We start from the raw sequence: 15,435 nt of genomic DNA on the forward strand, positions 1-15,435 counted from the left end.
TCTGATTTTTAGCATTCAGGAAGAAAAGTATATGGGTATATGGGTTTTTTTTTGTTTGTTTGCTATTTAAATGAATGAAAAATAGATACAATAAATAGATGATTACATTTCATTATAAAGCCCTTGGAATTTCATATTTCCATATAAATAACTAACTTTGGTTGGGTTAAGTTGGAGAGAATTTATTTCAAGTTACTAAGTTAATGGATTAGCCTTCTAGTACAATCTTTTAAAACAATTATCAATAGCAAATTCAACTTACTATGACTTTTTAAGACAAAAAGTTTACCAAAGTTCATCAAAGCAATTCTTGGAAGTTTTACTCTTTGTTCTTTCATGCAAAGAACATGTGACTAACCTTATTACAGTGACGCCCAATACCCATTAGGAAGTTATCTGGTTTAATGTCTCTGTGTATAAAATTCTTTGTATGCACATATTCGATTCTACTGATCATCTGGAAAAAAAGAGGGGAGGAGAGAAAATCGTTAAGTGATTTGCACTAAGAAACAAAAGAAAGCAACATATTGTGTCTCAATTATTTCAATATGTCAATCATTTTTCAAGATCACAAGTATACTTTATCAACTTTATTTCGAGTTCAAAAAGACAATGCTAGACAAAATTAAAAAGGACAACCAGGCTCTGCATTTACCTCCAGACTAATGGATATACAAGTATAAACCAGCAGTTTCCTTTGAGCTCATTCTTTCAATATGAATGATTATAAACATGACAGTACCTAACCTGATAGAAAGAACTGTTTTTTTTTCTTTAAATTACAAAAGTAATAAATTTAGGTTTCAGTTGTTCAAAATTATATAACGTAAACGTCAATCCTATGCCCCTTGAGGTACCTGTATAAAAACAGCCTGGTATCATTCAGATCTATTTTCATCCTCTTCTATATGTACACACACAAACTTACATGTGCTTCAGAGTATGGGGTGTTAACCAATTGACAGATATAGTTATACATTGTTATTGCTTTAAACTAAAACAGAAGTAGTCCACTCACTTCATTTTTGTTCACTTGTTTTTAACTAATTATACCCAAACACTTCTGGAAGTTGGTACCATACAATGTAAGCATGTAACTTTTATACAAATGAGGACATATACACACTGGGTTTCCTTTCTGGCATGCTTTTCGGACTCTCCCATGATTTTTCTCCATACTTGTATGATCATATCCCAAAACTAACAAACATGGCATTCTAACAAGCTTTTCTTAATTTCCTGGAAATTCTGCCAAGTCAAGTGGTATGGTCTTACCATTCTTCTTAATGGTGATAAATATTCTATGGCATATAGATGGAAGGACTCCCCAATTATCCCCTAACTCACAGTATTAATGCTCATTATTTCCAATATTCTCTCACCATAAACAATAACACTATCAATATACTTATATATCCTTATCTACTAGCACTTCTATTTCTATGGGTTATAAATCCCCTATCATTGCAGGGAGAGCTGCTGCTTTGAAGGCAAACTGATTGCCTTCAAAATAGACTATAACTCATTTTTTCAGCACTAGTGTTTTCTTCCCACTAGCAGTTATCTCAGTTTTTTCTAAATCTTGCCAATTTGACAGGCACTGACTTCACTTGTAATTCTGTAACAGTTAAAAAAACCTGCTCACTTTTACTGACCTTTTGGATTTAGTACTGTACAATGAACTGTCAATCCATACTTATTATTTTTTTGGCTTGTCCTTTTCTTGTCAGTTTTTAAGAATTCTTTGCATACAACAGACAATCTTTTATCAGTCATTTGTTATGTAAACAGATTTAAATTTTGAAAAAATTTAAGAACCAGCTGAGTCTTGCTCTGTAAATGACATGCGACACTTGAGTAGTCTGTAGTTTGTGCTGTTAATTTATCTTTTGCCTGACCTTCCCTCGTGAGTTAATACTCATAGTTTAGTGATAAGTATTACTTGGCTAGAACAAATACATAAAGGCTAGAACAAATACTTTATGTACTTGACTGGTAAAAAAAAGTGAGACAAATGTTTTGTTTTACTTATTTAATATGTGAATGAATTGCTGCTATTGCTGCTGCTAAGTCGCTTCAGTCATGTCTGACTCTGTGCAACCCCACAGATGGCAGCCCACCAGGCTCCCCCTTTGGGATTCTCCAGGCAAGAACAGTGGAGTGCTGCTGTGCTTAAAGATGGTATTTGAACATTGTATACATCTACTTCTTTGAGTGTATAGTTTAAGCCAGAGATTACAATTTGCCTTCACAAGCCATTTGCCAAGGTAGAGGGATAAGATGTAGAATTTATATCCTTGGTGATAAAAGCTCTAGAGAAAATGCAGGCAAGTAAAAATAGAATCCTGATGTACACTACTGAGAAGAGCAAAAACATACGGGCAGAAAGATAATGTTGGCAGCCTTTGGACATGGAAAACATTTTCAAATACAACTTGTATTTTATGGAAAATTTGGCAGCCTTTGGACATGGAAAACATTTTCAAATACAACTTGTATTTTATAGAAAAGGTAGACATAATCGATAACTTAGAAATTTAAACTATTATAGAAGAAATGCCAGAGTTAAATTTTGTTCTAGCTGTTTCTTTCTTAAACAAATGCCTTCCTACGACCCCCTTCCCTAAATTACATTATTTCTCTGATGTTACCAGAGTATCCAATATAGACTTCTATGACAGAACCCGTCCATTTTTCTCCACTAACTCCATGTTACAAGAGGGAAGAAACTAGTTCTTATTTTTCGTACACTCCAGTGCTAACAACAGTGGCAGACCCTGAATAAATGTTCACTTCATGTATGCCTATGTGTTACTGAGCCTACAGAATACAAACTCTTTTATTAAGATTTGCTCACATGTCAGCTAAAGCGTATTAAGAAGTCATGTTTTATACAAGGTCCTTGGCATTTACCTGTTTTCTTTGACCATAATATCTGTTTCCTCAAGGTCTGTTCCTGACCCCCATTCTCCCACCTTAAAATTCTTTAAAACTGGTTTTCTTTTTTATTACCTAAAGCTAAAAAAAAAAAAAAAATCTAGCCTTGGGCTTTAAAACAATTTCATCTAACCTCAATCAATGCATAAATCTAATTCACGACATAAAAATTTCCATGGTTTTGCTTAAACATTACCAATAGCTGAGAATCCTGTAAGAAGCATCTACTTGGTCAAAAACTGTTCATTAAATTACTTCAGTACCTTATTTTCCTCAAAAATACACCTTTCATAAGGGTTCAACATATAATACCATTCAATTTGCTTCATCAAAATTTCAATATATTCATACTTATTTATATTTGCACACACACAAACACTCCAAATCCTTTCTTCAACCAAAATCTTACAAAGAAACCTGTTATACTCAACACTAAAACAAATATACTATATGATGGAAGTAGCTTGAAAACTCTTTTAGTCTATAGGTGAATAATAAACCAATACAATTCATTTTTGTCTTATACCACAGGAAAACATCCACAAGACTTATTGGAGTAACACACTTGAATGACTATACTTTTTAGTTAAAAAGTATATACAGGATTATAATACTCTGGTTTCTACACTGAAGTTAAGTAATACTAAACAGTACTATTTCTTAGCTTTTATTCTCATAAAAGTTTCACATACCTGGTCAGCTAACATAAGTACAGTTTTCATTGTGAACCTTCTTGAACAGAAATTGAAGAGGTCTTCAAGGCTGGGTCCAAGAAGATCCATAACTAGCACGTTATAGTCTTTTTCCTGACCATACCACCTAACAAAGAGGGAAAGAGGAAGGCATTATAAAAAGCTGATTATCACTTAACATCACCAAATTTTAAAAATGTTAAGATAGTTTCCCTCTAGGTTTTTATTTAAGGTTGTTTTCCTCTATTTAGCTGATGACCCTACCCCACTTACTGACTACACTGCCCAACACAAAATAATCTATAAAGAGATTTTTTTCTGTCAAGCAACCCACTGTCCCATTAAGTTAGTACTTGTGTGGCAGCCTTAATACACTTCTTAAGCAGGGCAGCTGAATTCTCTACCCATCCACCATTAATTTCTGTAACTTTGGACAAGTTTCTAAACCTCACCTCGTCTTACTTTTTAATTGAAAAAATGAAGGAGATTTTTATCAGTCATTCCAAAATGTTTCAGAGAGTAAATATCCGTTTTATTATAACTCCTGTTCCACTTCCTACCAAGTTCTATTTATAAGGAGTCACATTTTTGCTTAGTTCCAGCTTACAGAAAATAATCCTATTACAAGGATGACATTCACTTTTTATTGGAAGGATCATGCTTTAATTATCCATTGTATATTTCTGTTGGTATACATTTATCCCCAATAACTCTAGGAATATCAACTGCTAATTTCACAGACTCCAAGGACTAGGAATCACTGCAGTAAGTGATTGCAAGTTTTTGTATGTCTCTAGGTCAGACAGGGGTAGTTTCTGAAAAATACACACTATCATTTTTATTTTAAACTTAGCTAAATTATGAATTTTGCTTGAGGGAATTCCCTGGCAGTCCATGTTTGGTTGGGACTCATGGTTTGATCCCTGGTCAGAGAACTGAAGATCCCACATGCTGCATAGTGCAGCCAAAAAAAAAAAAAACACCAAAAAACCCAGCTTGGAAAAAAACTGACTTTTATTTAAAATGTAAACAAAACAAAAGAGGAAGCTATTTTAAAGCTGGACTGAAGTGATGTCTTTAATAACTCTAATAAGAAACTATACCTGGATTTACCATTTGAAAAGTTTATGTGTTTTAAAAATATTCAAAACAGGGGAAAAAATGCTTTAAAAAATCTGTTTAAAAAATGTTTAGTGTTTTTGTTGTTACTCAGTTTCTCAATCATGTTCAACTCTTTGTGACCCCATGGCCTGCGGCATGCCAGGCTTCCCTGTCCTTCACCATGTCCCAGAGCTTGCTCAAACTCATTGAGCTTGCTAACTCCATTAAGTCGGTGATGCCATCCAACCATCTCATCCTCTGTCGTCCCCTTCTCCTCCTGCCTTCAATCCTTCCCAGCATCAGGGTCTTTTCCAATGAGTCAGCTCTTCACATCAGGTGGCCAAAGTACTGGAGTTTCAGCTTCAACATCAGTCCTTCCAATGAACACCCAGGTCTGATCTCCTTTAGGATGGACCGGTTGGATCTCCTTGCAGTCCAAGGGACTCTCAAGAGTCTTCTCCAACACCACAGTTCAAAAGCATCAATTCTTTGGTGCTCAGCTTTCTTTATAGTCCAACTCTCACGTCCATACATGACCAGTGGAAAAACCATAGCTTTGACTAGACGGTTTGATTTAGGATTAGCACTGACTGGTTTGATCTCCTTGTTGTCCTACTTAAGCGTGGTCCCATATTCAGGTCCAACGAATACTATCCCTAGAATTTTATGTAAAAGATCACAAAGGGACTAGAGTTAAAAAGTGCACCATTATTTCCTACACTTTTGCTTCGCCTGTTCCTGAGGACTACTTCATAAACAGGAAACATGAATAACTACCATCAAACACACAAAGAGGAATTCATTTTCACATGTCTTTGCTGAAAAAGATAGCCTGGTGGGGAAAAGAGTTTTTTTTTTAACCTTACAGAGATTGTGCCCACTAGCCTAAGAAAAGCAACAGAAGTGCCAATCTGCTAATGGCTGAGACTGTATCTAAAACTGTGTTCAAAGCTTCTGTAATTTTCTCTTTTCAATCCTTTGTTTTCCATACAGGAATTCAACACTCTTCACATTCATTCCAACAATACTTTGAAGAAAAGCTCTCTCACATACAAAAAAGGTCACAGTGGTGGGTTTTTGGAGGGTGAGGGATAGGGATGGAGGTGGGAAGAGATGGGTAAAAGAAAACAAATAATAATATTGAAAGATAAGTGATGAACAAAATGAAATAGGGTTATGTTCTCCTTTCCTGATTCCTCTATTTTGTTTTCCTTCTCTTTTTTTCTCCTTTCTGTACTTAATTGCAGAGGCAAATCTGTGCTGGGAAGCTATCAGGAACTTCAAAACCAATTCATACCATTATAAATATCCAAAACTAAGAATTATGGGAGATTTTTAATATAAATCTAATTTAGTTAGGTTTTAAAGAAAAAGAAATGACTAATCAAGAATACAAAGTACAGAAAATGCTAAGGCAGTGAGGGGAAGTCACTAAAAGTCAAAGGCAAAAGAGAAAGCACAAATCAACTCTCATAAGAGTATATCTCACAAGTACATCAACAAATTCGTACCAACAGCTCCCTACCAAAATTACAATAAAGTAAATTTTACAAGCATCCAACCCAAACTGCAAACCTGACATGTCAAAGGCATACTTCACATTGCCATGTAATCACCTAATTTCATAAAGCACTTTTTGAGAAGTCATATGCAAAGTAGGCCTTTAACAGAACACTCTCAGAATAATTAAAAACAAGGAAAAATCAGATGAATTTAGAAGCATACTTAAAAAAAAAAAAATCAAGTCATCAGGCATTTTTCTTCTTATTGCTTTAAGTGTATGAGTTTAAGCCCTGCTGGTTCAGCAGTAAAGAATCTACTTGCAGTACAGGAGACGCAGGAGACTCGGGTTTGATCCCCTGAGGAGAAAATGGCAACCCACTCCAATATTCTTGCCAGGAAAATCCCATGGACAGAGGAGCCTGGCAGGCCACATTCTACAGGGTAGCAAAGAATTGGACACAACTGAACATGCACGCGTGCGCGCACACACACACAACTTAAGACATATCCCCTATTGTCAATGTCAAGAAGATATTCCATAACGAACAGCTAAAACATAAATGTTTCAAAGGCATTTTCCCCCAAAGTGCAACTATGTATTTCTAAAGTAATTAGGCCTTTCTGCTTATGACTGAAGCAACTTAGCAGCAGCAGCAGCTTAGAAACTGGTATTGTAACTCCTTAAATTTAAGGAGTTAAATTTTTTTTCATATTCCCTTCTGATCTCAGGGCTTCCCTGGTGGCTCAGATGGTAAAGAATTCGCCTGCAATGTAGGAGACCTGGGTTCAATCCCTGGGTTGGGAAGATCCCCTGGAGAAGGGCACGGCAATTCACTCCAGTATTCTTGCCCAGAGAATCCCCATGGACAGAGGAGCTGGAGGGCAAGGAATATATATATAACTTAATTTCTCGAAACCTAAGACCTCACACCCTCCCCATCTGTGTTTTCCACCTGTATAATCCATCCAGACCTTATTACACACAGATTAGGAGCCAGGAAACAGTCTTCTGCTTATCCAAATCATACTCACTCAGTTTCTACCTTCACCTCCACGTTTTCCTTTTATTCTGAGAGCTTCTAACTCTCCATTTTCAATCGCAACATCCTAATATCCAGCTGTCAGAGAAAGCTTCCTTATGTAGCCTGTCTCACACAGATCTCTCATTTCACAGAATTCCCACAGCCACTGACCACTGCTTAAATCCCAGATCTAACCCCTTGACAGTACAAATATTCAGGTACTGTTCCTTTGGTGCTTCTCCCTCTCTCCACCTGGTAACATGGGACTTAGAAAAAACTGTTTTTTCTAAGTCTTCACAGAACCTGGGTAATGAGCAAGCACTAACCTGATTCTCTGAGATCATTTAAGTTTGCAGACTACCTGAAACACACCAAAGTGAAAGCCTCACTCCTGTTTCCGCCTTCAACCAGAAACTCAAGGTCGTATCTACATTTTTTAATGTACGTAACAATGTGTTGCTACTAAGTACATACACTATGGTAAGAGGCTTCCCTGGTGTCTCAGAGAGAAGCGAATCTGCCTACAGAAGACCTGGGTGTGATCCCTGGGTGGGGAAGACCCCCTGGAGAAGGGAATGGCTACCCACTTTAGTATTCTTGCCTAGAAAATTTCATGGAGAGAGAAGCCTGGAGGGCTACAGTCCATGGGGTGGCAAAGAGTCGGACACTGAGCGAATGATACCTTCATTTTCACTTCACACTATGGTAATGTGCACACTGTAGGTAACTGTGATAATTTATGAGATTAAAAAAAAAACTGGTTTGATTTGGACCTTATCTAGAAGAATCAAATAATTTAATGGATGAAAGTAAAAACAAAAGTTGAAGGTCTCGTTTTCGGTTTCAAATGTCTTTAGACTCAGTGTTACCTGATCAATCAAGGACACAGGCCAAAGAATGAGTTTGGAATTCAAAAAAATCATCATTACTTACTGAGAGCATTAAAAAAGGTAACTTAAGGTCTGAAAAAAATTCTAGCAATAGGCAAGATCCATCTCTGATCTCATCTTGTTCTTCTAAACCCCTATCCAAAGTAATTCTAGCTAAAAAATTAAGACACATGTAAAAAGCACAAACCTAAGATGACACATGTACAAGTCACTGGGGCTGACCAAAAAATGCTAACAGAATTCAGAAAAGCAAAAAAAAAAAAATCAATGGGTTAAACTACATTTGTCCAAAGAAAGAAACCTAGTGAAAATGGTCTATTACCAGTCAGATCCTGAAGGAGGGATAGTATTTCGATAGGGAAGGTAGAAAAGGATGTCTTACGCAGGGGGCAAGAATAGACTCAGGTTCGTATAAAGGGGAGAAGCAAAGTGACTGATAGTTTGGGGCTATATTATAGACTCTTGAATGCTAGGCTAATGTGCTTTAAATTTTATAGATAACTGGGAAAATATCAGTAGGGTATGTCTAGGACCGAATATAATTAAGCCAATATTACCAGCTGGCCTTGGTATCAGTGTGCAATATGGAAACTGGGGAGTAAGAGGAATGACAATGACAGGAAGACCAATTAGAAGGTTTGGAGCTCAGGGTTTCTTTCTTTTCCCTAACAAATCTCTACAAAAATAGAAGTATCTTAAAAAAGAATGAAATGAAATATTTTAAATATTGCTGTGAGACCCAACAACTTCCAAGGTTAGTAAATTTAGTGTAATCACCATAAATACTCAGTTCAGATTAAAGCACCTAAATATGTTCCATCACTATGACTAGAACAATAATAACAGAAAAAGGAACATTTGTTTAACATAGGCCTTCTCTTATGGCTTGATTAGTGTGGTGGTTAGTTTTACGTGTCAACCTTACTGGGCTAAGGGATTCTGGAATAGCTTGTAAAACATTATTTTAGGGTGTCTGTGAAGGTGTCTCCAGAAGAGATTAGCATCAGAATGACAGGCTAAGTAAAGAAGATCACTCTCCCTCAAGTGGAGGACCTGAACAGAAAAGGCAGAGGAAGAGAAAATTTCCTCTCTGCTAGCACTGAAATAATTACCTTCTGCTCTCAGACATCCATGCTCCTGGTTTTCAGATCTTAGGACTCAACTTGGGACTTAAATCTTTGGTTCCCATGGCTCTCAGGCCTTTAGGCTTGAAGCAGAAATGGACTACTGGTTTTCCTGGGCCTCCAGCTTATATAGACCACAGGTCACAGGACCTCTTGGCCTCCATGATCGTGTAAGCCAATCCCTCATAATAAAACTCTCTCTGTCTATAATACAAGCATATCTTTCTTTATTGCTCTTTGCAGGTATCACTTTTTTTTTTTTAAACAAACTGAAGGTTTGTGGCAACCCTGTCTTGAGCAAATCCACTGGCGCCACTTTTCCAACAGTACACACTCACTTTGTGTCAGTCACATTTTCATTATTTTGATATTTTTGTTATTATTATAGTGTCGTGGTGATCTATGATCTTTATTTTTGATGCTATTATCGCAAAAAATTACCACCGGCTGAAAGCTCAGATGATGGGCTAGTACTTTTCGGCAATAAGGTATTTCAAAATTAATGCACATACTTGCTAAAAAATTTGTGTGACTTTGCTTTATTGTGGTGTTCTGGAACTGAACCTGTAATAACTTTGAGATATGCCTGTATATAAGACTCATCGGTTCAATTCCTTTAGAGTCCTAATATAACAGGAAGAGCCATTTTATGTCTTGTTCACAACTCTGTATTTTCAACATCCAGCACAATGCCTTGCAAGCAGGAAATACTCAGTAGCATTTGCTGAACTAAAGAATAAAAAGCTGTATTGGAGGTTTTAAGAGGCTAGGGCACACCTGACGTGGCAGATGAGAAAAACAAAGCAAGGAATAAAAAAAACACTCCCTGTACGGAAAGTATAAAGTCACCAGGAAGCATCTACTCTCTTTGACTCAAAGAAGCCAAATAATAAGTCAAGTGGGCCTTAGGAAGCATCCCTACGAACAAAGCTAGTGGAGGGGATGGAATTCCAGTTGAGCTATTTCAAATCCTAAAAGATGATGCTGTGAAAGTGCTACACTCAACATGCCAGCAAATTTGGAAAACTCAGCAGTGGCCACAGGACTGGAAATGGTCAGTTTTCATTCCAATCCCAAAGAAAGGCAAAGCCAAAGAATGTTCAAACTACCGCACAATTGTACTGATCTCTCACGCCAGCAAAGTAATGCTCCAAGTTCTCCAAGCCAGGCTTCAACAGTACCTGAACCATGAATTTCCAGATGTTCAAGCTGGATTTAGAAAAGGCAGAGGAACCAGAGATCAAATTGCCAACATCTGTTGGATCTTCGAAAAAGGAAGAGAGTTCCAGAAAAACATCTACTTCTGCTTTATTGACTATGCCAAAGCCTTTGCCTGTGTGGATCACAACAAACTGCGGAAAATTCTTAAAGAGATGGGAATACCAGACCACCTGACCTGCCTCCTGAGAAATCCGTATGCAGGCCAAGAAACAACAGTTAGAACCAGACATGGAACAAGGGACTGTTTCCAAAGGAGTACATCAAGGCTGCATACTGTCACTCTGCTTATTTAACTTATATGCAGAGTACATCATGCAAAATGCTGGGCTGGATGAAGCACAAGCTGGAATCAAGGTTGCTGGGAGAAATGTCAATAACCTCAGATTTGCAGATGACACCACCATTACAGCAGAAAGTGAAGAAGAACTAAAGAATCTCCTGATGAAAGTGAAAGAGGCGAGTAAAGAAGCTGGCTTAAAGCTCAACATTCAGAAAACTAAGATCATGGCATCCGGTCCCATCACTTCATGGCAAATAGATGGGGAAACAGTGGAAACAGTGACAGACTTTATTTTTTTGGACTCCAAAATCACTGCAGATGGTGACTGCAGCCATGAAATTAAAAGATGTTTGCTCCTTGGAAGAAAAGCAATGACCAACCTAGACAGCATATTAAAAAGCAGAGACATTATTTTGCCAACAAAGGTCCATCTAGTCAAAGCCATGGTTTTTCCAGTAGTCATGTATGGATGTGAGAGTCGGACTATAAAGAAAGCTGAGCGCCAAAGAATTAATTCTTTTGAACTGTGGTGTTGGAGAAGCCTCTTGAGAGTCCCTTGGACTGCAAGGAGATCCAACCAGTCCATCCTAAAGGAAATCAGTCCTGAATATTCATTGGAAGGACTGATGCTGAATTTGAAACTCCAATACTTTGGCCACCTGATGCAACGAACTGACTCATTTGAAAAGACCCTGATGCTGGGAAAGCTTGAAGGCAGGAGGAGAAGGGGACGACAGAGGATGAGATGGTTGGATGGCATCTCCAACTCAATGGACGTGAGTCTTAGTAAGCTCCAGGAGTTGGTGATGGACAGGGAAGCCTGGCGTGCTGTAGTCCATGGGGTTGCAAAGCGTCAGACACAACTGAGTGACTGAACTGACTATAAAGTGACAGTCTTAACAGGGAAATGTCTCTTCCTATACTATTTATCTTCCCATCTTTAGATTATCAGAGTCCTCACTGTACAACTGAAAGTACAAGCACTGAATCAGTGCTGTAAAACACCAATTTTCATAGCATCTACATTCTCAAGACATTGTACCTCAAGCTCAGTCTCTTGCCAACTCATCATCATCCAACCTTTACCTTCCTTCTTTATGAAGGTAGACGTTAAGGATCTGGTCTAGTACAATCTCACTCAACTCTAAGTAAACAAGTTCGAATTCCCCCTTTAGGTTATTACTGCTAACAGTTCCAATCACCCTACTCTCAACTGTCTGAATTTCTTTCAATGTCCCTATATATTAAATTTTGCCTTTCATAGTATTATAAAAATTATAGACAACTCTTCTTCCTACCCTTCAATAGCACCCAAATTACCATAGGCCAAAAAGTTACCTACAGGCAATTCTTGTGCATCTTTTCCTGTATCTTCCTTTTTGCTTCTCATCGTAATCATGCCATGTTGCCTTTCTTTCTTTCCATGTTTTGTTTTTGGTGTGAGTGTGTGTTGGGGTTAACAATTCATTTACGACAGTTAAGAAAGGCACTTCCTACTACCCCGTCCTCCTAAATTACCAGAATCCAACAGGAGGCTGCCCTCAATTCTCAATTTAAATTCCTGAGTCTCAAGAGTCACCAGTCCTCCTAGTACTGCATTCAATAGTTGATTGAAAGGTAGAACCATCTATGAACTTCAGTCTTAAAACACTGTAACTCGTTTAACCTAAAACTGTTAGTACTTCTAAAGCTCTATTTTACTAATGGCATTTTTCATCACAAAAACAGAACCATAATGCACCAGTTTGACTATATTTTTGATTCATGGTAACTCTTCAGCCTTTCTGAAAGAGAACCAGACACAGGACTAAATGTGGGGCATTTCCTGATTTTCTACTAACTCTTGGTACACAAGACTGTTGTGTAACTATCATTCTTATAAAGCTTCTCTGCCCTTATTTGTTCCTTAGATTAGTGGCCTTCATTTTACTTTGAATACAAGACACCTAAAATTTAATGATCTAAATTTCTTTTGCCATCAAAACATAAATCTATTGCCTCTTCTCCCCATTTCACATTTAAAACACAATTCATATTTCAGAAGTCCGGTAACACGAAATTTTTATTCACAATTCTTGGGACTTACAACTGCAGAAATACCTTTGAACTGGTTTGAGATCCAGAAGATTTTCACTAGAGAATGACACTCTATGCTGCTATTTGGCTACTGCAAGGAACTGGAAAATCAAGTTGTTTTTTTACTTTGCTGCACCACCACACAGCACGTGGGATCTTAGTTCGCAGACCAGGGATGGAACCGCACCCTGTGTACTGGATGTGCTGAGTCTTAACCAACGGACCATACCAAGTAAGTCTGAAAATCAGGTTTAGTAAAGAAATTTAGACTAAAGTTTAGACAGAACAAAAGAACCAGTTTTAGAGGTAAATATGGTGATCAGAGGAATAATTTTGATGTGATGATTTCAAGAAATTTTAGATATTAATTTTATCTTTTACTTCACTGAACCTTTCCCGGAACTTCCCCAGGTCTTTAACTGGCTAATTTTCCCATCCTTACAATCTCACACCCATGGGGGAGGGTATTAACAAGCATGGAAGTAATTTAATAAAAAACTCAACAAGACTAGAAGGGGAAAAGAAAACAGTGGATATCCACCAACTAAGAGACCAATCCTGCATCAAACAAGTGTTTTTGTTTAGCCACAATGACCAAGAACTTGGGCTTCCCTGGTAGCTCAGTTGGTAAAGAATTCACCTGCAATGCAGGAGACCCTGGTTCCATTCCCAGGTTGGGAAGATCCACTGGAGAAGGGATAGGCTACCCATTTCAGTATTCTTGGGCTTCCCTGGTGGCTCAGCAGGTAAAGAATCTGCCTGCAACGTGGGAGGGCTGGGTTCGACCCCTGGGTTGGGAAGAACCCCTGGAGAAGAGAACGGTTACCCGCTCCAGTATTCTGGCCTGTAGGATTCCATGGACTGTATAGTCCATGGGGTCACAAAGAGTCGGACATGACTGAGTAACTTCCACTTTCACCAAGAACTTGCTAGAACAAGTTATGCGTGGGTGGGAGTTGGAGTCACTAGTTCTACATCAAGAGTTCTAACTCTTTTTTTGTTGTCATGGACCCCCCCCACACACCTTTGACTGTCTAATGAGGCCTACTGATCCCTTCTCAGAGTCTTTTAAAAGCATAATACATAGCATTATAAAGGAAACTAATTTTAGAGCAATTTAGTTACCATAAAATTACTTTAAAATCAATCTTGATATAGTAAAATACATGCTCTTTATTAAAGCACTACATAATTTTTTAGGGGCAGGTCTAATTAGTACTATAATTTTGAAGTTGAAGTATGATGGGAATAAAGACTCTTTTGAGATACATGCAACAATGTGATACAAAAATATCTGTGATTTCTATTGGTGACAAAGCCACAGGTACTGTCAAAACTAGTGAAGGCACTTGAAAATAAACTTTGGAATTTTTTTTCTTCCAACTCACTGACCTCTTGAGGGGAAGAAGGGATATCCCTGAACCAAGTGAAGAACCTGGCTCTAAACAGATTTTTTTTTTTTAATTTCTGGTTGTGCTGGGTCTTTGTTACTGTGTGCAGGCTCTTCTCTAGTTGTGAGCGGGGGCTACCCTCTAGGTGCAGTGCGTGGGCTTCTCATTGGTGGCTTCTCTTGTTGCAGAGCACAGGCTCTAGGATACCCAGGCTTCAGTAGTTGCAGCTCCTAGGCTCTAGGGCACAGGTTCAGTAGTTGTGGTGCTGGGTCTTAATTGCTCTGCGGCATGTGGGATCTTCCCAGACCAGGGATCGGAACCCATGTCTCCTGTGTTGGCAGGCGGATTCTTTACCACTGACTGAGCTACCAGAGAAGCCCCTCTAAACAGATTTTTAAGGTAAACAGACTGTAGATTAAGATCTAAAACTTGTGCAGCGCATTTCACTCAGCCAATAATGTCAACTAAAATGATTCATTTTCCTTCTTCATCCTAACCCTCCTACCTGCTACTACTAACCCTCTGCTGACAATAGACAATATGACCCCTAAGATCTTTGAACTATGCTGTGAGATTTCCATATTTCTCAGTCTTCCTGTTCCTTGCCCTCTGCTTTAAAACATGTATAGACGTTCCTTAACCTGCAAATTTTAAAAAACACAAACAAAAAAATGTGCCTTGATACTTGGTACTACAAGTTCCTGTTCATTTACCCTTTCAACATTTATGGTGGCTAACAACACAAAACCAAGTAATTTTTGCTCTTATAGTTTATACCACAGTCTGTGTAGGCAAGTAATACTCACGATGAAAGAGAAACTGATGGTGAAAGGTACAAATTATGGGGGACTCGATCAATTTTTTAGAGGGAAGCATTGGGGAAAACTTCTCGATGAACAAGTAAAGTTAATTCTTGAAGTATAAACAGAAGATGGCCAGGTAAAGAGGTGGGGTAAGGGTTAGGAGTACACACTAAGCTTTGTTATTCACAAGGAACTGAAAATAGCCAGCATTGTTGGTACACAGTAAGACAAGATCACCCTATTTTCTTGTTCATAGTTAACTTGTTAAAAATCTAGTTTGTATCTGTCATCTTACTTTCATTTTTTTCTTGGTTCCCAGGATAATGGTTATCATTCTCATCTCATCATACTGCCCAATATTATATTTCAAAGATCACAAACGGTTCTTGCTCTCA

The 15,435-nt window shown here is 37.9% G+C and overlaps 1 protein-coding gene across 14 annotated transcripts in view; it reads right to left on the minus strand.

Annotated features, from left to right (window-relative positions):
* CSNK1A1 (casein kinase 1 alpha 1) overlaps window positions 1–15,435 on the minus strand; it is a 48,587-nt gene that overhangs the window by 21,184 nt on the left and 11,968 nt on the right. For all 14 annotated transcript variants that reach the window (XR_014055524.1, XR_014055523.1, XR_014055522.1 and 11 more), the window contains exons 3-4: window positions 3,630–3,756; window positions 359–457 (exon numbers count right to left, since the gene is read on the minus strand). Coding sequence is in view for 10 of the 14 variants with exons in the window: in XM_081495782.1 (XP_081351908.1) it covers window positions 359–457; window positions 3,630–3,756 (226 nt within the window). In the remaining 4 variants the exon portion in view is untranslated. The remainder of the gene's footprint in view (window positions 1–358; window positions 458–3,629; window positions 3,757–15,435) is intronic.

The sequence above is a fragment of the Giraffa tippelskirchi genome, chromosome 6, assembly GCF_054371585.1.
Source record: "Giraffa tippelskirchi isolate mGirTip1 chromosome 6, T2T-mGirTip1v1.2.pri, whole genome shotgun sequence".
NCBI classification, from domain to species: Eukaryota; Metazoa; Chordata; class Mammalia; order Artiodactyla; family Giraffidae; genus Giraffa; species Giraffa tippelskirchi.